This window comes from Lynx canadensis, chromosome E2 (assembly GCF_007474595.2).
Source record: "Lynx canadensis isolate LIC74 chromosome E2, mLynCan4.pri.v2, whole genome shotgun sequence".
Classification (NCBI taxonomy): Eukaryota; Metazoa; Chordata; class Mammalia; order Carnivora; family Felidae; genus Lynx; species Lynx canadensis.
Window position 1 is genome coordinate 26,377,994 of NC_044317.1, and position 27,028 is coordinate 26,405,021.

The 27,028-nt window shown below is 42.8% G+C and overlaps 1 protein-coding gene across 1 annotated transcript; it reads left to right on the plus strand.

Moving 5' to 3' along the window:
• The first annotated feature begins 2,810 nt into the window (after window positions 1-2,810).
• Window positions 2,811-26,588, plus strand: GOT2 (glutamic-oxaloacetic transaminase 2). The gene is made up of 10 exons (XM_030297765.1): window positions 2,811-2,999; window positions 14,576-14,732; window positions 16,330-16,458; window positions 17,693-17,752; window positions 18,560-18,721; window positions 18,941-19,045; window positions 20,152-20,302; window positions 20,741-20,906; window positions 24,640-24,790; window positions 25,360-26,588. Exons 1-10 carry the CDS (start codon window positions 2,911-2,913, stop codon window positions 25,480-25,482), a joined length of 1,293 nt encoding a protein of 430 aa, XP_030153625.1. The 5' UTR covers window positions 2,811-2,910; the 3' UTR covers window positions 25,483-26,588.
• The last annotated feature ends 440 nt before the right edge of the window (window positions 26,589-27,028 follow it).

Genomic DNA, 27,028 nt, shown 5'->3' on the forward strand with positions numbered 1-27,028 from the left:
GTGAGAAGTACTGTCCTAAATGAGCTCTGAAAGCCCTTTCAGTTTCTAGAGTTCTATAAGTTTCTATAGTCTATTGGAGTAGAGAATGTGGGGCTTTTGGTTGAGAAGAGTTATTGATTTGCCAGCAAAGCTTTTTGTCAATCCCTGGTGACCAGATAGCTCTCTGATTTCTACAACTGGAACCGAGTCCTCTCTCCTGGGCCCTCCGCTGGCTCCCTCTCCTCCATCTGATCTTTGCCACGTTCTGCCTCCTATTAGCTCCTTTAAATGATGGCTAGTGTGGACCCTTGGCACTTTATCTTTGCCCCTTCCTTTAGACTCCTGGCTGGAATGGAGACATGTGGCTACTACCTGGGATCACTGGTTGAGAGCCACACTTAGGGAGGGCAGAGTCACAAGCTGGAAGTACCTCGGTCCCTGAGGACTTTGTGGGGCAGAAATGCCATGCCAGCCCTGGACTACCTATCTCCAGATTTTTAAGTCATAGAAGTAAATTTCATCTTGTCTAAGCCAATTATTTGGGGTCGCTATGACTTGCAGACAACCCCAGTTTTAGCTGATATACTGGCAATTATTTCAGACCCCTTTTCCACCTCTCCCTGCATCTAATCACCAAACCCTTTTTATCTACCTCCTTGATATATCCCAGATCTGTAATCTTTTCTCAACCACTGACACTTGCACTGAACTCAGACAATCAGAATTTCTTCCCTGGGTTACCGTGTCAACCTTCTTTCTACCTAGTCGCCCTACTTTGTAAGGTCTGTCCCTTCCCATCTGTCTTTCCTACCAGTAACTCAAATCAGCTGTTGTATGAGAAACTTGAATATATATATATTTTACAGAGACCAGTATAACAAAGATACACACCCAAAATTATGACCACTGTTAATATTACCTATAATTTTTTATGAGACAAATATGACAAAGTTGTGTCATTCCCTCCACAAGGGCCTGATCCTGTACTGAACTGTATCCTTAGAGTATTTTTTCAAACTTTACATACATTTACAAATGAATATATGAAATGATTTTGTGAATGTTAAAATTTTATCTAAGTGGTGCCATACTAACCTATAGTTCTGCAACTTGCTTTTTAATATTTTTACGATTTATCAATTTTGATACCTATAAATTGAGTTCATTCATGTCAGTAGCTCTACAGCGCTCCATCATGTGAGTATAACAGCACATCTATTTACCTATTAATGAGCAACTATATTATTTCCTGCATTTTTCTTTCATAAACAATGCTTCACTAACATCCTTATATATGTACGAGGTCTCTGGGGTCTATAGCTGGAAGTATAATTGCTAGGTCTTAACAATAGTGATGGTTATGGGATGAAATGCATCCCCTCAAAATATATGTTCCAATCCCAGGTACCTGTGAATGTGACTAATTTGCAAGTTGGGTCTTTGCAGATGTAATCACCTTAAGATGAAACCACTAAGGTGGGCCCTGATCCAATATGATCCGTGTCCTACAAGAAGAGAACCAGAGAGATACACACAGGGAGAGAACACCGTGTGAAGACAGAGGCAGAGATCGAGTGATAGGTCTACAAGTCAAGGAACTGCTTGCTGGCAGGGACTTGTGGCAACTGCCAGAAGCTGGGAGTGGCAGAGAACAGATTCCTGTCTCGGGGACTCCCTGTTGACACCTCGATTTGGGGTCTCTAGCCTCCAGAACTGTAAAACAATACATTTCTGTTGTTTTAAACCATACAGTTCGTGGTAATTTGTTAGAGCAGCTGTAAGAAGCAAATGTAGTGGTGGAATCAAAAGACTTGGCCTGTGGGAACATAAGTTGAGGTCAGAGAGTGAGCAGATGAGTCTGAGACAGTTGGGGCTAGACTGGGAAGGGCCTACAATATGACCCTAGATAGGTATTTGGACTTATTCATTCAGGCAATGAGATGCCACAGAGGATAAATTACATCAGCAAGGGACACAGTTGGGGTTAGAGAAGTGTCAAAGAAACAGCCAATCTTTAGCCATTTCTGCAGGGGGTTGTTTGTTTGTTTGTTTGTTTGTTTGTAAAGAAGGTTCCACACCTAATGTGGGGCTTGAACCCACCACCCTGAGATCAAATGTGGCAAGTTCCACCACTGAGCCAGCCAGGCGTCCAGAAATGGCCATTCTTTAGAGTGGACTTGTTTGAATCATTCAACTTCTGAGATCTCAGATTTATTCACTTTTTCCTTTAAAAGTGATTAATTCCCTTCCACACACAACTGCAGGATTTGACAAACACAAGTTTGTCATTAACAACCACAGGTTATCTCGTGCTTACTAAACCAAGCCCTGTTTTTAGACATAAGCGGCTAATCTCACTTAATCCTCACAAATACCCCACGAGACAGGCCTGTTATCTTCTACAAACAGAGATTTAAACACACACACACACACACACACACACACACACACACACACTCGGGAAGAAGGTGAAGTGATACGCACTTAGCGAAATACTCAGTTGGGTGTATGGCTGTAGGCAAACTACTTCAACTACATCAGCCTAAATTTTCTCATGTTTCAAACTGGCATAAAAACATCTACCTCTACTGTCCGGTCCACGGTGATTAAACGAAAAAGGTTTTCAAGCTCTTTGAACCTTAATATACGGTGTCGTCACCATTCTCCGGAACCACGTGGCCGGAGTTGGCTTGGAGGGGCGTGGTGCAGACTCCGGGGCCGCCCCGCCCACCCACCGCTCAGCCTTGGCCTCGCCGCTGCGCTCCGGCCGCCAGGGTGCGCTGTAACGCGGCTCAGACCGGCGGGCGGCCGCTCTAGCCGCCTCCGGGAAGTCGCTGTCCTTACCTTCAGAAGCAGTCCGCGCCTCGGTGTGCGCGCAGGCTGGCCTTCCGCTCTGTCCTGCAGCTACCCACTGCCTTCTCGCCGCCCACCATGGCCCTGCTGCACACCGGCCGCGTCCTGTCCGGGGTCGCCGCCGCTTTCCACCCGGGCCTCGCTGCCGCGGCTTCTGCCAGAGCCAGGTAAGCAGGACAGACGGAGACGGAGCTGGGGGCGCCCCTGGACATATCCCCGCTCCCCCCAAACGCAAGCACCACACACATGCTTTCTCTGACACCCCTTCGGCCTCACTGGGCGCTGAAAATTGAGCGCCGGCGCCTCAAAGTAACCCTCGGGGTCCTACATCCCTCCCCTCTTTTGCCCCCAGGACTGCAGGAGGACGTGTCAGCGCGTTCCCCGGGGTTAGGCAGTGTGGCCTTCTACGGCACCCGGACTTCCATTCAAGGGTGGGGGGTCACGAGACGCGGATTCGGCGCGGTGGGGGTGGGGTGGCGAGGGGAGAGCCCGCGGGGCTGAGGTGCCGGGCCCGGACGGCCTGGCGCCCATTGGCTGCGCCGCCGAGGCTGCCTTGCACCGATTGGCTGCGGCGCGGAGGGGCGCGGGTGCCCTTGATGGGCTGCCCTGGGGCACGGCGGGGCTCACCTATCGTGGCCGCCCTCGGGCCTAAGCAGGGTTGGCAGGGCCGCGGCGTACGGCCGGTCGTGGGCCTGGGAGTAGGAAGTACTCGAGAGGAAGGTACCCCGCCGAGGCCCTGGCTTTCCAGCCCAGCTTTCTTTTCTGCATCCCCTGACCTTGGCGCGCGGCATCCTCCCAGCCGCGTTACCGCCTATGTCGCCGGTGACCCCGTTGCTTGGAAAAGAACAGAGGTGTAGTTCTGTTTGTAGTTTTGTTTGCCCTTAGGGGGTCTGATTGTGGAAAAGTCACCGTTCTTCTTCTCCACCTCGCTCTGCTCTCATTCAGTAAATACTTCGTCAGCTATGAGCCAGGTACTAGACCCGATGCTAACGATGGAGGCTGCGGTGAACACGCCTGACGGGGAAACAGGTGCCACTCAAAAAATTATAAATATGTCATTAAGCCCTGCGTGCTAAGTATTGCCATTAAAAAGCACGGAGTTTAAAGCGAATTAGTAATTCCTTCCTAGTGGAGACCTGAGCCAGGCGATTGATTCATTCAAGAAGGCGATTTGGGACAGTATCCTTAAGTACCACCTAATGAATCTAGTCTCCAGCCCACCTCCAACTAGATATTGACTACAAGGAGCAAAGCCTTGGCCTCTTTTATGTGCCTTGGCCTTTCCTTTGATTGTGTGCGCGTTGTCTTCAAGTCAGCAGAAGTGTGTCCTTACAGAGCCTCGCATTCTTGGCAGTACAATTTTGTCTGGGCTTTCACTGCTCCTTCTCTCCCAGATTTGGCTCCTCCTTGGCCCTATGTCAAGGTGTGCTCTTTAAGCCATGCTACCTAGTGAGCCAGAATTAGGGAGTGGTTATCATTCATGCAGCCAGTTTGGAAAGGGGTGCCTAAACGATGGGCAAGAGAAAGTCTTTCAACATTGTAGTAACCTTAAAATAATTATTGGTTTATAAATTTGGCTGCGTGTCCTAAAGCTTACTTAAAGTGCTTGGTGAAAATCCCTATGGGTGTGACCTTTTGGTTATTCTTTGAGTGGCTGACTCATTTTTCTTTTCAGTCTTCTCACAATTAGAATGTACGTTCCACGGGGGCAGAGACCTTACCTACTTTGTTCCCTGATATAAAGCCTTAAAATAGTTGAGTGCCTGTAGTTGAAGAGGTGCTGTTCAGGTTTAAGCAATGATACTTAATTGGGTAATAGAGCCTATAATGATCTGTTCTTAATTCTGATTATTTAATTTTTTGTGAAATAACTGAAGGAGTATCACGAGACCCTTTGGAAAGGCAGTGTGTGGTAGTTGTATAATAACCAGTAGCTAGAAGATCAAAATTGTACTATCTTTCCCATTTTTAACTCAGTGATCTTGAGCAAATTAATTAACTTCTCTTCTTATTTTAAAATAAGAATGTGGGGGCGCCTAGGTGGCTTAGTTGGTTAAGTGATCAACTCTTGATTGTGATCTCACAGTTGTGAGATAGAGCACCACAATTCAAAATAAAATAAGAATGTGAAGGAAAACATTTTTTTAACTATTCTTAAACTATATATTTTAAACTATTTTAATTTTAGTTTTTTTAGTTTTTTTAATATTTATTTTTGAAGGAGAGAGAGACTGTGAGTGGTGGAGGGGCAGAGAGAGAGGGAGACACAGAATCCGAAGCAGGCACCAGGCTCTGAGCTGTCAGCACAGAGCCTGATGTGGGGCTTGAACTCACAGACCACGAGATCATGACCTGAGGTGAAGTCGGACACTCAACCGACTGAGCCACCCAGGTGCCCCTAAGCTATTTTAATTTTAAATTTTTTTTTAACGTTTATTTATTTTTGAGACAGAGAGAGACAGAGCATGATCGGGGGAGGGTCAGAGAGAGGGAGACACAGAATCTGAAACAGGCTCCAGGCTCTGAGCTGTCAGCATAGAGCCCAACGCGGGGCTCGAACTCATGGACCGCGAGATCATGACCAGAGCTGAAGTCGGCCGCTTAACCGACTGAGCCACCCAGGCGCCCCTAAGCTATTTTAATTTTAAAGCGCCAGGTAGGTTCCCAGGAAAATTACAAGACATTTGAATTAGAAAAGGTTATCTGAATAGTTTGTACCTAACATCTTTTGGTTTGTTAGCCAACATTGCTCAATGGCTGAGGTTTTGCACTTGTCCAAAGTACATTTGTAGGAATCACTTTGTAGGCCACAGGTTATCAGCATCAGTTTTGTCCCTAGCACTCTTGTTTTCAGCTAGTACTGTCCCTTGAAAACATCATGGTTCTTACATTGTGGGTATAGAGTCTTTACAGTTTTAAGGAAGGGAATGGTGAAGGGCATAGAGGTTCTGAACATGATTACTAACGTAGAACTAATCAAATTGGGTATCCATGCTCCTGTATTTAGATTAAGATTCAATATGGTGTAGTTGCTTTTAGAATTCTTAGAAGATACACTCCAGAGGCGTCTGGGTGCCTCATAGATACTGCTATGTGCTCAGAAAAAGAAAGATTCCACTCTTGATCAGATCCCTGCCAGAAGACTTGAGGCTTTGGTTTCTCAGAGAATCTCTGTACTCAATAAACTTTGTAAAGAACTTGATGAATAAGTGCTTTTCACATCATTTAATAAGAATGGCACCTTCTGTCCTTGTGGCTTGGGGCAGCAGTCCTGTCATTGTTGATGAAAGGCCTTAGAGACCAAGACATCTGTTTTGAAATGACAGTTGCTTCCTGCAGGTTTTCTATAATAGGTCTTTGACATTCAAAGTATTCCTTTCACTCACCAGTTAATGGCAGGGATATATACCGGCAGGTGGCTGCAAGCTTTCAGGGTCTAAACTGTGGGTAGGAAATAAAGGAAGCTTTCTTCAGGCCCAGGTCAGAAGTTGTTTCAAGGTATCTGTTTCTTACTATTGCTTAGGTACGGGAACAACTAAGCAGCCTACAACAATGAAAAAGAACAGAGGGGTTTTGAGTCCTGGCAGTAAAGCTAATGAGGGAGATGGATGGTAATGATAATGTCTCTCAAAACTGTAGGAAAACTAGTAGTAATTGAAAAGCAAGAGGCACCTGGGTAACTCAGTCAGTTAAGCATCTGACTCCTGGTTTTGGCTCGGGTCGTGACCGCATGGTTTGAGAGTTCAAGCCATGCATCAGGCTCCAAGGTGGCATGGAGCCTGCTTGGGATTCTCTGTCTCCTAGCTCTGCCCCTCGGGCATGTTCTCTGTCTCTCAAATAAATAAACATTTTAAACAACTGAAAAGCAAGAAAGACCTGTATTTGGTCATAAAATTATGACCATTTCCTTCTTGAATTGTCTACATACTTGCCTTGCCAGGCTCCATACTGGCACGGTAGAATAGAAGCATAGAAGGAATAATTTAGTAGCAATGATACCAGTGAACAGCAAGCACTCATCCTATTCCAGGCTCTGAGTGTTTTATATTTAATAACTCCTTTCATCCTTATAACAACTCTGTAAGTTGGGTACCGTTATGTGCTCATGTATAAGGAAGGTTGAGATGTAATTGGCTTGCCTGTGCACACACAGGCTTGTAGGCAGCTGAGCTGTTATTTGAATCCGTGCAGTTTGCCGAGTACTGACATTATCCGAGGCAAGCTAATAAAAGTCTGGGAAATCCAAAAATGGAATAATCTACGCTTTGATAACAGAATTAACTATATGTCACAATTACAGCTATTAATACAGAGGCAGTTTCAACTTGTCAGGAGAGCATAAATTTAACTCTGTAATGCTGTGCTGAGCCATCCACTGTGCCTCATGGAGGAGTGAAATGAACGAGTGCTGACTGGCCACTGACTAGTTCAAGAGAATCATTTTCAGAAAAGAAATTCTGAATAATTCACTGAGCTTGTCAGCGTGGTGACCGTAGAGAACTTTCACTGTGCTGTGCTGAAACATTTGGTTGAGATTGGATAAGTGATTACTAAAGGAACGTGAGCTATTTCACCTGGGTAATTTGGAACCTTGCTTCCCTAGCTTTCACCTTTCCCTGCAGCACTCCCCCTGCCACCCCTCTGCCCCCAGCTCTTTTTCACCCTTAGCCTTTCTTACGCCTCTGCTGGGAACGCCTTTTTCCTCCTCTCATCGGTAGCACTTAGCTCATGTGTCACCTCTTCCTGCAAGCCTTCTAAGCCTATACTATCTCCCCCTTTCCCAGGTTATTAGGTCCTCTCCTCGGTCTCTTAAAACTAATATTCTGTGCTCTGAGCCTGTCTTTATCGCTGAAGGTCATCCTCCGACCCCAGCCTGCCTACAGGTCACCCCACTGGGCTAATGTGGTAGATAGTCAGGGATTGTTTTACTCTGATATTCCCAGCTCTTAGCACATAGCACATTCTCAATGATTGATTTAGACAATCATAAAGACTTCTGTAATCTGAATCTGTAAAGAGCTTTTTGCTAATTTATCCTGAAGAAAAGGGGTAATCTTTTTTTCAGAACAGTAATTTACCATGAGGTAAAACCTCAGTTTTGATACATTAATGCATCCTGCTGCTGAGAGTGTGTGTTGGAAACATAGATGGTGCTTCTTGGGTGCACTCTTAGAAATCTCACAGTAGTGGGGCACTGGGTGGCTCAGTTGGTTGAGCGTCCAACTTCAGCTCAGGTCATGATTTCATGGTTTGTGAGTTCAACCCCACGTCAACTCGCTACTGTCAGCCTGCGTGGGATCCTCTGCCCCTCCCCCACTCACACTCTCTCAAAAATAAATAAAATAGTTTTTAAAAAATCTCTCAGTAGCTTAAAAATAAAAAATCTCTCAGTAGGTTTAGATGAAAGATAGCCTGGAAGTTTTATGTTTTCTATGTTTAGGATTCAGTTTGAGAAGGCCAGATCAAAAAAATTTTTAGGTGATATTTGGTCACTTGATTAAAATAGGATTTTAAGTATCTGAGAATTAATCATTGTTTACCTATTTAATTAAAATGAGAAAATATTGAATTAAACATACAACATGATTGTAAAGAACCTTAGTTCCTTCATATATGAGGAACTGTGTTTTGTTTTTGGACATAAGAATCAACATAAAGCATAAAGAAGTATTCTGGTAAAACACAGAATCTCCACTGTATAGGCATATAACACAGAAGGTAAAAAATAACCTTTTGTATTATAAAGTCATTAATCACTGAACCAAGGAAGAATAAGCAGACTTTTAAAAAATGTTAACACATTTCTTAGCTTCTTTTCAGACTTAGTTTTTTTTTTTTTTTTTTAATTTTTTTTTTTCAACGTTTATTTATTTTTGGGACAGAGAGAGACAGAGCATGAACGGGGGAGGGGCAGAGAGAGAGGGAGACACAGAATCGGAAACAGGCTCCAGGCTCCGAGCCATCAGCCCAGAGCCCGACGCGGGGCTCGAACTCACGGACCGCGAGATCGTGACCTGGCTGAAGTCGGACGCTTAACCGACTGCGCCACCCAGGCGCCCCCAGACTTAGTTTTTATGAATCAAGACAAAATTCACTTTGCAAGTTTTGTCCTTATATGCTCTTTCATATTTGGAACAAGCTGATACTCTAGTATAAGAGATTCTTAGTTTTAATTTCTGATACAGTAAATATTGGTAGTTATACCCCACATAAATAAAAGCTATTTCAGATCCCCAACAAGTTTTAAGAGGAAAAACAGACCCAAAGACCAAAATGTGTGAAGATCACAGCTTTAGAACAACATGACTTTTTTTTTCTTTGAAAGACTAAAACATACACAAAGTTGTACTTCTCTTGTCACAGTTGATCTGAGTATAGTCTCAACCACTCATTAAAAATAACTTTTAGGGGCGCCTGGGTGGCTCAGTCAGTTGAGCGTCTGACTTTAGCTCAGGTCAAGATCGCACGGTCCATGAGTTCGAGCCCCACATTGGGCTCTGTGCTGACACTCAGAGCCTGGAGCCTGCTTCGGATTCTGTGTCTCCCTTTCTCTGCCCCTCCCCCACTCATGCTGTGTGTGTCTCTGTCTCTCTCTGTCAAAAATAAATAAACATTAATTTTTTTTTTTTTTTAATAACTTTTAGAGGCACCTGGGTAACTCATTCGGTTAAGCGTCTGACTTTGGCTCGGGTCATGATTTTGCAGTCCATGAGTTCGAGCCCCATGTCAGACTCTGTGCTGACAGCTCAGAGCCTAGAGCCTGGAGCCTGCTTTGGATTCTGTGTACCCCCCTCTCTCTACCCCTCCCCCACTCATGCTCTGTCTCACTCTGTCTCTCAAAAATAAATGTTTAAGAAAAAAAATTTTTTTTTTAATAACTTACAGCCAGGATGCCTGGGTGGTTGGATCAGTTAAGCCTCCAACTCTTGATTTCCACTCAGGTCATGATCTCACAGTGGTGAGATCGAGCCCCATATCTGGCTCAATGCAGAGCCTGCTTCAGATTCTCTATCCCTCTCTCTCCCCGACTCTCTCTCTCAAAATAAGTAAACTTTACAAAAATAGCTTTTAGCCAAAGTAACTTCCATTTCACAGACAAAACTGAGGGGGCGGGCATTGATGCCAGTCCTGCGCAAGCATTTTAGCACATAGCTAAAGAAGCACATAGTTCAGCTTCTGTAGCCACACACATATCCCTTTTATACTTTCTTTTATATGTTTTTTCTCTTTTTTTAATGTTTGTTTATTTTTAAGAGAGACAGAGCATGAGCGAGGAATGGGCAGAGAGAGGGGGAGACATAGAATCTGAAGCACACTCCAGTCTCTGAGTTGTCGGCACAGAGCCAGACATGGGGCTGGCACTCAAGAACTGAGATCATGACCTGAGCTGAAGTCGAATGCTTAACCAACTGAGCCACCCAGGCACCCCTACGCTGTCTTGAAATGGCAACAACATGCTTACTAAAATGACCCAAAGCTATAGCCTTCTAGCCTATGTAAAAATAAGAAGTAAAAATATATGAAATTTAAATTATGTTTAGTAATAAATGTGTCTATATCCTCTCTTAGAAATTGTCTAAGAATCCAGTGATTAACCCTTTAACTCATAATTAAATTAGTCCACGATTTTAAGTTACTTAAAGGTCTTGGGAATTGTCTTCAAGCTAACACATTACAAAATACATTATTTTTCTTCTAAATACCCATAACTCCGGTCTAATGAGAAAAATATCAAATCCAATCAGGGGTACCCTGCAATATGCCTGACCAGTACTCCCCAAAATTGTCAAGGTGATAAAACAAGGAATATCTGAAACTGTCATCACCAAGAGAAGCCTCAGGAGACATGACAAGTAAATGTAATATGGTATCCTGGGTGGAACTTTATAACAGAAATAGGACATTAGGTAAAAACTAAAGAAATCTAAATGAATTGTGGGCTTAATGTGTCAGTTCATTAATTGTAACAAAAGTACTCTACAAATATAAAATGTTAGTAGTAAGAGGAAACTGTTGGGGGGCAAGTTGTGGGAACTCTGTGCTAGCTGCTCAATTTTCTGTAAATCTAAAACCATTCTAAGAAATTTAACCTACTAATAAAAGTTAATAAAAAGATACATAATTTTTTATTTTTCTAGTTTAAGTATAATTAACATACAGCATTATTATATTAGTTTCGGTTATGCAACATAAGGGTACAGCAATTCTATGCATTACTCAGTGTTCATCAATCTAAGTGGGCTCTTAATTAATCCCTTTTACCTGTTTTTACCCATTCCCCACCCACCACCCCCCTGGAAACCATCAGTTCTCTATATTTGAGAGTCTGGTTTTTTGTTTGTCTCTGTTTATTTTGTTTCATAAATTCCACATATGTGTTAAATGATACAATATTTGTCTTTCTGTGACTGGCTTATTTCACTTAGCATTATGCCCTCTAGATCCATCTGTGTTGTTGTAAATGACAAGACTTCATTCTTTTTTATAGCTGAGTCATATTCCGTTGCGTGTGTATACTATATCTTCTCATTCATCTGTGGATGGGCACTTGGGCTGCTTCTATCTTAGCTATTATGATGATGCTGCAATAAACATAGGGGTGCATATATCTTTCGAATTAGTGTTTTTGTTTTCTTTGGGTAAATACTTCTTAGTGGAATTACTGGAGCATATGGCAGTTCTATTTTTTTTTGTTTGTTTTTAATTTTTTTTTTAACGTTTATTTATTTTTGAGACAGAGAGAGACAGAGCCTGAACAGGGGAGGGTGAGAGAGAGAGGGAGACACAGAATCTGAAACAGGCTCCAGGCTCTGAGCTGTCAGCACAGAGCCCGATGCGGGGGCTTGAACTCAAGAACCACGAGATCATGACCAGAGCCGAAGTCGGACGCTTAACCGACTGAGCCACCCAGGCGCCCCTATGTGTTTGTTTTTTTAACTTTTGTTGTTGTTTTCTTTTTTAAGTACTCTCAATACCCAACATGGGGATCAAACTCACGACCCTCAGATCAAGAGTCACATACTCTACCCACTGAGCCAGCCATGTGTCCTCTATTTATCTCCATAGTCTTTTCCACGGTGGCTGCACCAGTTTGCATTCCCACCAACAGTGCATGAAGGTTCCTTTTCCTCCACATCCTAGCTGACACTTATTTCTTGTGTCTTTGATTTTAGCCATTCTGACAGGTATGAGGTGAAAATATGTCAGAATAATTAGTTGAACACAAATTCAGATTTTTCATAACTTTAAACATTATATTATGAATGCTTTGTGTATAGTATGAGTAAACCAATGTAAGTTTAGGAAAAACAAAGCCACATAGAATAAAATGTATGCTTGTGTCTAAATAAAAGACCTAGCTTTTTTTTTTTTTTTCCTAAGCCTCACACCCCGCATGGAGCCCCATAAGGGACTTTAACTCACAACCCTGAGATAAAGACTTAAGCTGAGATCAAGAGTCAGACACTTAACTGAGTAAGCCACTCAGGCACCCTAGAAGACATAGCTACTTTTATTATATCAGTTAAACTGGTCTCAAAGGTTTATCTCATTTATGTGAACTTGAATTTTTTAAACACTTCTGAGTTAGTTTCTTTAAGAAAAAACTTTTGTCTAGCACATTTAAAGTAATAGGAATTCAGTCCCTATAACACAATCAGAACAGAGTGCCTTTGAGATTTTTATAATCCAATTTATCAGTACCCTCCAGAGCTGGAAAACATTTCACATTCAGACACTCAGAGACAAAACAAGAAAGCTTTTCTGAATTACAGACACATAGAGATCTTATAGCTCTTTAGGTCTAAAACTTCAGCTCTTTAGGTCTAAAACAGGCAGAGAACAAACACAAATAAAAACCTCACAATTCTGATTAAAAAAAAAAAACAAAATCACACAAACAATAAACCATATTATGTGTCATCTCTCACCCAACAGAGAATAGATCTTTGCTGTCCATTTGCAGAAATTACTGAATGGTCAGATCATAAAACCAGATTCACAGTCATTGCTGCCAATGAGGACTAGCTTATTGGCCATACATGGAACAGAAACAAAACCCCAAATCAGTAGGGGGTGGAGAACAAGCCAGAGAAACAAGCCTCAGAAATGTAAAGCTCTGTTGCCTCGGAGTGCCAGGGTGGCTTAGTAGATTGAGTGTCAGACTCTTAATTTCAGCTCAGGTCATGATCTGGAGTTCATGGGATCAAGCCCTGCATCGGGCTCTGTGCTGTGTGGAGCCTGCTTCTGATTCTCTCTCCCTCTCTCTCTCTCTCTCTCTCTCTCTGCCCCTACTCTGCTCACTCGCATTCTCTCTAAATAAATAAACTTTTAAAAGAAAAGCTTTAAAGTTCTATTGCCAAAAAAAGGTTCTGTTGCCTCTTGAGATTACCTCAGGGCACTGAGGACAGATGTATACTTCCCTGGCAATACAGTTCACCTGGCCCTGATGGATGACCTTCCCCCCCCCCCCACCACCACCCCAAGACTATTAAGGGATAATTTTTTTAACATTTATTTATTTTTGAGACAGAGAGACAGAGCATGAACGGGGGAGAGTCAGAGAGAGAGAGGGAGACACAGAATCTGAAACAGGCTCCAGGCTCTGAGCTGTCAGCACAGAGCCCAATGCGGCGCCTGAACTCACCAACCGTGAGATCATGACCTGAGCTGAAGTCGGACGTTTAACCGACTGAGCCACCCAGGCGCCCCAAGGGATAATTTTTTTTACGAGATAATTTTTTAAGGTAAAATCGTGACTCTCATATAAATAAAGAGTAATGAACATTGTCCAGCATTTTTTAACTTTGTAAGTAGTGAAGGAATCAGTAGTTTGTTACAAGCAGTTCTTGTTGATTTTTAATTCCTAAATAGCTCAAAATTCTGTCTTCCTCTCAAGCCCTACTGCCCCATCCTCATTCAGGCCGTCCTCTAACTCTCTGGCCATGTAATGAGCCAGTGCAGTGAGTGATCCTTCTACATCTACTCTGACCACTCTGCATTCAGTGCCCCACCTTGCTCGCAGATGGGCTCTAAAAAGGCAAGGTTATCCATGCCACTCCCCTTACCTGATCAACAACCCTAACCCTCCTCACACCCAAAGAAAACAAAACTTTAATGACTCCACATGTTCTCATTATATCCAAGATGAGACACACAGGAACCTGTATTTTTTTTTTAATGTTTTTATTTATTTTTGAGAGAGAGATCTAGTGAGGGATGGGCAGAGAGAGAGGGAGACACAGAATCCAAAGCAGGCTCCAGGCTCTGGGTTCTCAGCAGAGTCCGATGCGGGGCTCGAACTCAAAAATTGTGAGATCACGACCTGAGCTGAAGTCGGACACTTAACCGACTGACCCAGCCAGGTACCCCAGGAACCTGTATTTTTAACAAGTTCTCCAAAAGATACCCCTTAATAATTTTGAGAACAAGATAAAACCCAAGCCCCTTTGAGGGGACAGTATCACATAATACTCTTGCCCTTGTTTGCTTCTTTTGTGTCATCTTTTACCACTCTGTTTCTCATAGCCCTCTTTGCCTGGGAATTCAGGACAGGTGTGGGCTACTTTAAAAGCCTACACATGCACCCTGTCCTCCCCATCCACCTTCTCCTCCTTGCATTTGTGTTAAAATCTTTGGTCTTCTGCATTCTTCTGCAAAGAAATGGATTTTCAGCAGATCTGAGATGTCTCTGGCCATGGAAATCCAGCTACTATGACTGATTTCATTTTATTTCCCATTTCAGCTCCTGGTGGACCCATGTAGAGATGGGGCCCCCAGATCCCATCCTGGGAGTCACAGAAGCCTTTAAGAGAGACACCAACAGCAAAAAGATGAATCTGGGAGTTGGTGCCTACCGGGACGATAATGGAAAGCCTTATGTGCTTCCTAGTGTCCGGAAGGTGAGTTTGCCGTTCATCTGCTGCCTTCTCAGGGTGGGTAAACTGGAGACAGCTCCTAAAGAGTGGCAGAAAGAGCGCCACACTGGGAGTCGGGAGACCTGGGTTCTAGTTCTGGCACTAACTGCTTGAATCACTCAGGTTGTCTGCTGTGGTCTCCTTGGCTGTAAAAGAGACAGATTGGAACTGTGTGGTCTTTTTCAAGATTGAACTTACGTGATTTTCTACTGAAGCAGGCATCGTCTCGTATTTAATCCTGAGGGTGCACATAAGGACGAAGAATTAAACATTGCCTTTTGGTGATAAGAATAGCCCTTTGTGGATGAGGGTTACTGTGGTTATTTTCCATTTCCTCTCATGTTGATTGCCTTAATAAAGCTCTCACACAGGCATGCTCTGTCCTTTCTTCCTACTGCACTGTAGAATAATTTGTTTTATTATTGTTGTATTTTTATTAGTAGTTTTTCTATTGGTTATCATTATAACTTTAAATAATCCTCTTAGAACAGTTTTTTTGAAAGAAAGTATGAGTGTCCTTTCCCTCTGCACCTCCTCTTCTTTGTCACTTCTCAAAGTAGGGTGATGATGCATCATTCCCCCATACAGGCACAGTGAGTGAACGTTTCAAAAGAATACTTCCAGGTGAGGGTAAGGAACTCTCTAACCATCTAAGCTGCACACTATACAGCAGGCTGGCCCAGCCCTCATGAGCCACTGAAATAATAGAACATGGCCTGAATGAACCACTGGAAGAAGAAATTTCTTCCAAAAGTGTGGGAGTGTGGGTTAGGTGTCCTCTCTTTGACTCTCTGAGTACAAAAAAAGGGCTCAATTGTGAGGAGAAGACCCATTGAAAACTGCTGGCTGCTGGGTCTCAGGCCATGCAGAAATTGCTCTGGTCTCAGCAAGTCAGTTTAAAGTACTCAGCAAGTATTAGCTATTTTGCAGGCTGGAACACCACCACAAGCTCTTGTACATACTTCAAGTTGTTCCCCCATTCAGCTGAGACTCACACAGCTAAAGGGACAGCCACGCCTCCGTCTCCAAAGCATGAAGATATGTGGCTGTTACTGTTAACGCTTTGAAGTTCTGAGACTGGTGTATACCTTGAAATACTACTTTTTTATGTATTTAGTTTGATTTTATCATCTTATATCTACTTATAAGTGTTTTAAGTGTTGCTCGTAAACCTTGTTCTTGTGCATTCCAAGAATGCCATTTTATATTAAATATTGACCAAGAGAACACTGTACCCATTCATATAAAAACCTAAACCATATAAAAAATATATATATGATTTTAAAAATTAGAAATATTTCTGTTCTGCAATATAAAATATTAAGTATTCTACTTTTTTTATAGTTTGTATTTATTTTTGTGTTTTCAAGATTTTCTTTAGATTCCAGTTAACATGCAATGTAATATTAGTTTCAGAGGTAGTACTTAACCCTTTTCCTTGGACAGTACTTCCAAAATAAAAACAAGGCTTTACTTCCTTTATATTGAATATATATGTTTAAGTTATAAAACATTTAAATATTAATCACAGTAATTCCACGTAAGGAGAAGAAACTAAGCAGGTGCATTTTCTCTTGTCTAGGCAGAGGCCCAGATTGCTGCAAAAAATTTGGACAAAGAATACCTGCCCATTGCAGGACTTGCTGAATTTTGTAAGGCATCTGCAGAACTAGCCTTGGGTGAGAACAATGAAGTGTTGAAAAGTAGCCGGGTAAGCAGAGCAGACTCTGGCATCCTACAGTCTGTTTAAATTTAACAGTTTAAACAAATGTGAACTAATTTAAACAAATAGAGATACATTACTTTGTGTGATGGTTGTTTGCAGTAACCACACTATTGCTAATATCTCTCCTTTAGAAAGTAAGTTGGGGGGCGCCTGGGTGGCGCAGTCGGTTAGGCGTCCGACTTCAGCCAGGTCACGATCTCGCGGTCCGTGAGTTCGAGCCCCGCGTCAGGCTCTGGGCTGATGGCTCGGAGCCTGGAGCCTGTTTCCGATTCTGTGTCTCCCTCTCTCTCTGCCCCTCCCCCGTTCATGCTCTGTCTCTCTCTGTCCCAAAAATAAATAAACTTGGAAAAAAAAAAAAAAAAAAAAAAAAAAAGAAAGTAAGTTGGCACTTGTTAAATAAACGATTTCATATAACACCAATCCCAAAAATGCAGCAGTAGTCCTGAAAATGGAATAGTAATTTGATTGAAGATTTGACACTGCTCTGTGTATGCTTATGTTTATCTTGTACTGAATATGCTTTAGAAACTTAAAAAATGAAAGGACAAACTACAGGACGCTGGGTGGCTCAGTCGGTTAAGTAAGTGTCTGACTTCATCTCGGGTCATGATCTCACGGTTCGTGAGTTTGAGCCCCACATCAGGCTCTGTGCTGACAGTGCAGAGCATGCTTGGGATTCTCTCTCTCCTTCTCCCCCTGCCCCTCCTCACTCAAAATAAATAAACTTTTAAAAAAATAATAAAATGTAGCAATATTATTATAATGTATTGATTTGCTTTTCAAGGAGCTTTGATGTTCAGAGACACATTGAATTTTGTATAATTCTAGAATATTTTAATGTAGTGACCATGGTATATGTATAAATTAGCCCTTATTCATGGGGAGCGAGTTTGGGTCCTGAAAGTTTCTCATATACCATATGATACTAATAACAAGCTCTAAGGAATTAGCTTCTCCATCAGCAAAGGTGTTGGAAACTGAAAAGGTGGCTGTTTTGAGAACTCCAAGGAGAATCAATCTGTCTCTTAGCAAATGGGGAAATGAAACAATTAGTGCTGTTTTCTCGTTTGCAAATACCCATTTGGAACATTGTCTTCAACTTCTGAAAAATGAAGGGCAATGACTACAGAGTACTGCCTCTGTGGGCTTGGCCTCTGTTCTGTATCTGTGGGCCTCTAGCAAGTGTTGGACCTCCCTGACCGTGGTGTCTCTCCTTCAGTATGTCACCGTGCAGACCATTTCTGGAACCGGGGCCTTGAGGATTGGAGCCAGTTTTCTGGTGAGTCTGGAAACTCCTTCAGGAAAGAGCTGTAAGACAGTCTGTAAGCTGAGGAGAAGGGTGTTTTCCTACTGCATGTGTGTTTGCTGACTTCTTTCCACATAATTGGAAGATTTCCTATTCTCTGATAAATGGAGTCACGGGTAAGGAATATGAAAGTACTTTAACTAATTTGGATTTAAGTTTAAAAAAAAAAGTACTTAAAAACTACAAGGAAGATATAATAATAATAAGGCACCTGGGTGGCTCACTCAGTTAAGCATTTGACTCTTGGTTTTGCCTCTGGTCATGCTTTCACGGTTAGTGGGTTCGAGTCCTGCATCAGGCTCTCTGCTGATAGTGTGGAGCCTGCTTGGGATTCTCTTGCCCTTCGTCTCTCTCTGCCTCTTCCCCGTGAACATGTTCTCTCTCTCTCTCTCTCTCTCTCTCTCTCTCTCTCTCTCTCTCAAATAATTAAACTTTAGAAATTATAATAACAATAAATATAATTTATTGAGCACATATCTGTTACTAGCAGCTTTTGTTTTAACTCAGTTAATCTTTATGAAGGAGGTTCATTTAATGCTATTTTACAAATGAAGAAAGTGAGGCCCAGAGAGGTCCCTAACTACACAGCCAATTTCCTTGTCAGAGCCTGGATTCCAACGCAGGCAGTCTTGATGCTGAGTCATACCGTCTCTCAGTCATTACTGTCTCTCAGTCATTGAGATAAACCGAAGAGAAAAATAGAGAAAAATGTCTTCCTCCATAAACTATGTCATTTTATTTTTCCTTCATTTTTCCATTCCCTTTCATCCCATTTTTTAGCAAAGATTTTTTAAGTTCAGCCGAGATGTTTATCTGCCCAAACCATCCTGGGGAAATCACACACCCATCTTCAGGGACGCTGGCATGCAGCTACACGGTTATCGATACTATGACCCCAAGACATGTGGCTTTGACTTCACAGGCGCTATAGAGGACATTTCGGTAAGTATGGCTTTCAGGGCAAGAGGGGTGAAGGAACAAGCTTCCTTGTGGGGATTTGATGCCTCACATCTCAGTCTCAATATCTGACTTAAAATACTGGGGATGAGCTAATTCTCAGAACTCATATTATCTTCGTTGATCAAAAATAGTGACCCTACAGCATTTCAGGTAAATTATCTTGTTGAGGGCTGCAAAATCATCTGTTGGTTGTCTTTTTAGAAAATGCCACAGCAAAGTGTTCTTCTCCTGCATGCCTGTGCCCACAATCCCACAGGAGTGGACCCTCGCCCTGAGCAGTGGAAGGAAATAGCAACAGTGGTAAAGGTAAGGAGACTGAACTGACTGGTGACAGTGCTGTGTTCAGTAACTAGCCTTAGATGTTTGCCTTGGCAAAGTCTTAACAATGAGAATTAATTACCCTTGAGCCCACATTGTTAAGTTGTCAGGAAAGAACTTCTCATTTGCATAATTAGCAGTTCTTAATTGATGATACATGAGCAGCTTGCAAATAATTTTTGTTCCTCAGCCTGGATGTGGGGAATTCTGATAAATCTTGTCATTGACTAGCCTGTACAGTGGGTATCCACTGGTCCCGGGATGTCTGTCGTTTGCCCTGGTCCTTGTTACTTGTTCATCTTTTATACACTGTTTCATGTCCCCTCCTATCCTTGCCTGTTTGCTCAGCATTGCCATTACCATTCACAGCATCAGCTGTCAGAGAAGGCCCTAGTCAAAAATTGTAATGGAGGAGGGGCACATTGGTGGCTCAGTGGGTAGACTGTGTAACTCATGATCTCAGAGTCTAGAGCTTGAGCCCCACTTTGGGGATGGAGTTTACTTAAAAAAAAAAAAAAAAAAAAAAATTCCAAGGGAGGAAAATATTCCTCTTGCCTTATGTCCACGTTTTCACTTCTTTTGGTTTCCCTTTCTTTACATTCTGTCAAACCTAAGGTGTAAATAAAATGAGATGGGGGGGGGGGTGGACAGAGAAAGAACATTCAGAGAGCACTTTGAAGATGAGATGGTTCTCATGAGGCCTTCCCATGATTTCTGGGTATAAGGTGAGGCTGCCAGAGTTACATTAGCCCCAGAAAAGGCTGATGCTGGTCCTGTGTCGACTGGACCACAGTAATTACCCAGACTCCTGTGGGCCTGAAAAGAGCTTCCTGTTGGATCAAGCAGCTTTCTGGGAAGACTGAAATTAAGAGTCTCTTTTCTTAATGTCTTTTTGAGGGACCATATCCACCAAAGTAAAAACATATATAATTATACCTTAACTCAAGGAAAATTAAACATCTCCAAATTGCCGGTTGGGGAGAAAACTGTGTTGACTCTATGTGAGGCAGACGTTGTCCCAATAAGCACAGGCAGCCATGTGGGTTGTCTTGAGAAGGACCCCCTAAAGCTTTGCTCTTCTCTTTCCTTCCCAGAAAAACAACCTCTTTGCATTCTTTGACATGGCCTACCAAGGCTTTGCCAGCGGTGATGGTAACAAGGATGCCTGGGCTGTACGCCACTTCATCGAACAGGGCATTAACGTTTGTCTCTGCCAATCCTATGCCAAGAACATGGGCTTGTACGGTAAGCGGAAGGCCCCAGTCTGTGATGTCTGTCCCAGTGAGATCGGAGAAGCGCTGGAAAAGGACACCACAGAGTGTCTGTGCCTGTCCATGCGTGTGTGTTACCCAGAGAGGAAAGACCGGTAACATGGATCTAACTGATCTTAGTCACATCATCTTTTGTGTCTCTGAATTCCTCCAGCAGAGAAAACTATTGTTTCTCTAAACAAGAAGTAACCGTTCCATGAGCCAAGAAATTGGATATAATAAGAGACCTTTGAGTTCTCAGACTTTCTTTCTGTTATCTCTAAAGTCACCATACTGGGTGTTGAAAGGTTTTTATTTATAACATATTTTTGTGGCGTTGCTGATGGAAGCATGACATGTAGCAAATTGAATCATTTGCTTCAGCATTTTACATTGGAAAACTAGAAGACAGGATCCCTTTTTGTCTTCTCAGGTGAGCGTGTGGGAGCCTTCACTGTGGTCTGCAAAGATGCTGATGAAGCCAAAAGGGTGGAGTCACAGTTGAAGATCTTGATCCGTCCCATGTATTCCAACCCTCCAATCAACGGGGCCCGGATTGCCTCGACCATCCTAACCAGCCCTGACCTGCGAAAACAATGGTAAGAGCACACTGCCACTCCCCAGCCATCTGTCTGTCCCACACTGATCTCTCAAAGCTCCTTTATAATCAGCAACTAGTGACATACAAATATCACGCAGCCTCCATATATGGAAGAGGCAGAAGGGAGAGAGGAGTGGGCATTTTTTTTTTTTAGCACTTCCAAATAAATACATTGGAGACAAATGATTGAGAAATGGCAGGGTTTTTTATTCCATTATCTCCATGCTAAGTAAAACCTGCCTTCTCCTCAAATTGAGTTCAAATTGAAGTACCTTACATAGGAAAACTTTTTTAAGAACACCATATTTTTGGTTCTTAATCCTAGTAATAACTACCACCGAATCAGTATTTCTGCTTATTTTGAGTTTTTATTTTTCCTACCATCTGAATCTCTTGGCCCCTGTGCTCTTAGTCTTACTCGATCTCTTTAACCACAGTCCACATAAGACAGATATTTTGTATCATGACTCTGAACACATTACCTGTAAACATATATATAACTGACATGGTTGTCCAAACTTAATATTAGGCTTCATGTGTTATATTTAAATTTTTTTTAATGTTTATTTATTTTTACGAGGGAGAGAGAGCATGAGCAAGAGAGGGTCGGAGATGGGGGCACCTTGGTGGCTCAGTTGGTTGGGCATCCAACTTCGGCTCAGGTCATGATCTCGCAGTTTGTGGGTTCAAGCCCTGCATCAGGCTCTGTGCTGACAGCTCAGAGCCTAGCGCCTGCTTTGGATTCTGTGTCTCCCTCTCTCTCCTTTTGTCTCTCTCTCTCTCTCTCAAAAATAAACATTAAAAAAATCAAAAAAAGAAAAAAAAAAGGGTCAGAGAGAGAGGGAGACACAGAACCCAAAGCAGCCTCCAGGCTCTGAGTTGTCAGCACAGAGCCTGGTGCAGGGCTCAAACCCACAAACTGAGATCATGACCTGAGCCAAAGTTGAACACCAAACCAACGGAGTCACCCAGGCGCCCCTTCGTGTGTTATATTTTAATATTTTCTTTTTTTTTTATTTAAATATTTCCTGAATGCCAGTTGCATCCATCTACCTTGAATTTATGACCTACTCATGACTCATGACACACAATTTAGAAAATCTTTATCACCTACTAATGGGTCCTGACACAATTTAGAAAACCTTGCTCTAGATCAGAGGTTGGCAAACTTCTATGGATCAAATCTCGTTTGTTCCCTGTTCTTGTAAAGTTTTATTGGAACACAGCCGCACCCATTTTTGATGAATTACGTGTGGCTGCTTTTATGCCATATAGCAGAATTTAGTAGTTGTGACAGAGAGCAAATGGCCCACAAAACCTAACAAATTTATAATTTAGCCCTTCATAAAAAGTTTTCCATGTTAACTCTACTGGAACTTTAAAAAATAAAAAAAATTAAAAAGTAAAAAATAAAAAGTTTGCTAACCCCCTGCTCTATATAATTCAAAGTTAATTAACCAAGGGGCATCTGGGTGGCTCAGTCAATTAAGTGTCCAACTCCTGATTTCGGCCCAGGTCATGATCTCACAGTTTGTGGGTATAAGCCCCACATTGGGCTCTGTGCTGAAAGTGTGGAGCCTGCTTGGAATTGTCTCTCTCCCTCTGCCCCTTCCCTGCTCGTGTTTTCTCCCCCCACCCCACCAAATAAATAAACTTAAAAAAAAAAAAAAAAAAGCCAAGGTGCCCATGAACAATGTGATTTGTTATAACAAGAGTTTGTCCTGTGTAGCCAGTTAATTGGGGGAATCGATTCCTGAGTAGCTTCCTGAAGAGAAAAGCTAAATCTGTTGTCTGCTGTCTGCAAGGAACTTTATCTGCAACCCCCCAACTTTTCACATGACAGCTACTCTTTCTACTTTAAATTAATCCTGTGAAACATTGAAGTAAGTCTGGTTCAGGGTAGTTCTTTCAGTTCAGTAGTCCATGGAAGGCTTACCAAAATATTAACTACTTTTTAAATTCTACTTTTTTCCATTATAACATTAACGTGTAAGTACATTTCAGAAAGTTTAGGAGAGGGAAAAAATTAACTGTAAATATAGTCACTGTAACCCAGCTTTTTTCTTCACTATTTTTCATCATTGTAACATACTATATATTTTACTCCTATATATGTGTGTTGTAGGATTAGTTTCGATTTGTCTCTTAGAATTATACTCTTTTTTTTTTTTTTTTAATGTGTGCACATCAGTACACATCGAAAGTCTGTAGTGTACAAAGATGACAAAGGTAGTATGCTGGATGAGTAAGACATTTCTACCTGTAGAGTTTATAATCCAGTGAGAAAGGTAAGTGTATGGCATTGATAAAAGAGACAAGGAATAAAGGCGGATGAAAGGAGCAGCCATCGATTCTAGGGGGAAATGAGGGAGGACCTAATGAAGACAGCAGCATGCGGGCTGTGCCTTGAAGAGAAAAGGCGGCTTTTTTTCCCCCAAAGGAGATGAAGAGTAAATGAAAACCGGACAGATGTGCATGAAGAAAGGCACACATTACACGATGTGCATCAAAAGTCCTAAGTGGTTTTTTGTGGCAAAGACACTGAGTGGGAGGAGGATGGAGAAGGCAGCAAAACTGGGAAGGTGGGAGCAGATAGATCATGGAGCACCTTCACTGATATCTTGAGAAGTCAGAAGTTCATTCTGTGGGTAGCAGGGAGCACGGAAGGGCTTCACCAAAGCTGCCCTGGATCTGGCCGTGGTCACACTCCCTGCCTTTAGCACCCCGGCCTCAAAGTAAATGGAGCTGGAGAGATGGAACCATAGGAAATGTAAACCCAGTGCCATCCCTAGAAGGGCCAGGGCTCCAGCTCCAGCCAGTAATCACTCTGCTAGTGCCGAGTTGCCAACTTTTCCAAGGGAGGACAAATCCATGTTTTTAGGAGCAAGTGCCCAATTGTAAATGTTTAACGAGTCACAAATGACTAGGACTGTCATTTGACTTGTAATTGGCGATTGTGATCTGTTCTGTGTATGGCCTCATCATAGGTGGTTAAAGAATGTGAACACATAAGAACTGGGGGAAACTATAAATGTTTCCACAGTCGTCTAGTTGCTGAGAACAGATAAGAATTTCCTCTAGAGCCATAGGAATAGAATGGGAAGAGGAGATTCTGAGGAAAGCAGTGATTATGTACAGAACCGAGTGAGCCATGTGGATCAGGACTCCTTTCAGCCACCCAGATAGAATTACATCTCTTCCTGGGGCCTTCAACACAGCACTGTTCTATGGGTTCTTACCTTCTCTTGCCTCGTTGCATAGTTGGTTGTTCCCAGGTTTGTTCCCAGTGTCAAGTTGTAAGATTTACAGGCAAGGACTATGTCTCAAGCCTCCCTTTCTCCCTACCACCTAGCACATGGCTTGGCACATTGTAGCCTCCCAGTGCACTGTCTTAACTGCAAACGCAGGAGTGTTTCTTCCATCCATGTTAAAAATAAAGTCATAGTCTACTATTTAAAACACAACTTTTGCCCCCACATAAAGTATGGAGAACCTTAGCCTTCCTAGGTTTGAGTCGTTCTTTCATTTTTCTTAATAACTCAATTATGTTAATCATTTTAGCTGCCTAATCAAAATAGTGTTCTAATAGAAAACAGAAGGCTATAACTAGGCTATATAACTCAGGATAGGACAAAGAATTGAGGCACACTAGGGGAATACTCATGTCAGCTGTGGCTTGTCTGTCAGTGCTTGTCCGGAATTGAGCTGCATCTTGGTGGGTTTTTGCACAGGTTGCAGGAATTAAAAGGCATGGCTGACCGCATCATTAGCATGAGGACTCAGCTGGTCTCCAACCTCAAGAAGGAGGGCTCCTCCCACAACTGGCAGCACATCACTGACCAGATTGGCATGTTTTGTTTCATAGGACTGAAGCCTGAACAGGTGAGTGGACTCCAGTTTCTCCTCAGCTGACCAACTGATGAGTCTTTGCAAAATGATGGAATTCCTCATAGATCACTTAGCTGTTCAGATTACTGTTAAAACAGTCGTTTGAAGCCCTTTCAGGTGAAGGAAGAGTGTAGCATTCATTTTGTTTTGTTCTTAGTCATTTACCTGTCTGTGTCCCCCATGAGGTTGCACACTGCTGAGGAACAGAGCACATTTTGATCATTTTTGTGACCACTGCTGCTTCTCTGAAGAGTTTCCCAAACCAAAAGGAGCCTGAATATTGATAGGAGACATAGCTGGATTCTGGATCTATCTTTCGTACAAATGCTGAAATGAGATTTTTTTTTTTTTGCCTGTCCACACCTCGGTATTCTTCATCCTACTTTAAGATAGCATTTTGTCCTTCTCTCTCTCTGCACTAGCCTACCAAATTCTGGGAATAGGGTTTAAACGAGAAAATAGAGTTTTCTGTTATTTTCCTATTTTAACACTTGGCCACCGTGCCACACCTGGCTGGGCAAATCCCCCTGCCTGGGAGTGCTCCTGTACTCTTTCCTCTGCAGGTGGAGAGGCTGACCAAGGAATTCTCCATCTACATGACAAAGGATGGCCGCATCTCTGTGGCAGGAGTCACCTCGGGCAACGTGGGCTACCTTGCCCACGCCATTCACCAGGTCACCAAGTAATTTCCCTGCTGAGAAAGAGCAAACAGCCTTCCTGTCTACAGCCTCTGCTGTTGTGAGATTCACACAGAGGAAGGAGGAGGGCGGGTGGCGGTGAGCAGGTCATTTCTTTTCAGCGACAATACTTAACACTCAACCATGTGTTTCTCAGAGAAGAACATGTAGTGAAATAGGGCAGAGGCATCTGTGGCTGGTGTCTGAAACTTTGTGGCTCAAAACCAAACTCCTGCTCATGCTTTAACTCCAGCTGTTCCAAGAGTTTACATGTATAAGAAAGCCCAAAAAAACCTGTTGATCATGCCATTGCAATGTTTCTGAAGCTTTAACTGGAGCACCATATGGTGTTGGGGCACCTCTGCAGATCCAGCACGAGAGTAGCACCTACAAGAGGTGTTGTGGGAAGACCTCATTCTAACATTAGCAGTCAGTCCCGTGTCCTCCCGTGATTGAGCAAGCTTATCAACAGACCTTGTTCCAGAAATCATGTTTCATGAAAACCAGCAAGTCTGCTGCCATTGCAGGGAGGAAAATAAAAGATACTGTTTCCTGTCTTATTTAAGGGGGGGGGGGGGGGGAAGGCCCTTCTTTTTAATACTTTCAGGCATTTTAATGTTCCTCTCTTCTCCCTTATCATTGCTGTTCTTTTCCTTACACACAGAGATCTATAACTAGCCTAGATTTTCACCCTCTTCTCTTGCTCAATTGATCATCAACCCCATCCTATAGGATTTACTTATTTGAAGAATGAAGAACATATTTTACCGTTCATCCCATACCCTCACCTTTCTCATCAGAGAATAGCAGAGAGTAAGTCACTGCACTTAATTTTCGTGTCCTCTTCAATGATGGTCTCCTGTCGAGGTGTCGCCTCTGCCCAGTTGGACCCCTCACTTCATCCAGTGCGGTCATGCAGTCTCTCATCTCACATCATGAGCAGGCCATGCAGGGCAGACCAGGAAAGAGGATATCTGGGCTTTGGTTTTAACCTTTGTGTGCTGCCAGCTAGGCTCAGGCTTCACCCTCTGGAAAGAAAACTGCCATCTGCTCCGATCACGTAGACTTCTTGCAGCCTGGTTTCTCTGTTTAAAATAAAGATACTGTAGACCCCACCACTGTCTACTATGTTATGTTTTTCTTTAATGGGAGGAAAGGGTGGGAGTGGCTCTGTGTCCCAGAAGTGTGGGTCATGTTCAGCTGCCCATAAGCCAGTGGGTGTGTTAGCTGTTGCGAATGTAAACTGAAGCCACGTCTTTGTCTTGCGATTCGGCCTGTCTAGTCCAGCGATGTTGAAAATGCAGGTATAATCCTTTAGATTTTGGGGGACATGTGGAATACCTCAAAGGAACCTATAGATAGAGCAGGGATGAAGAAGGGGGGTGGGTGGGCAGTGGTGACTAGGTGTCTACAGGAGCTAAGCAGGTAATATAAACAGTGAATGTAAATTAAAACTGATGTGAACTAGAGATGAGATCATGACTGGTAAGCAGCCTTCGTCTCAGTATTGACTGGCAGGGAAGTGACAGCACTGCGAGAACCAAAAGTTTAGGGT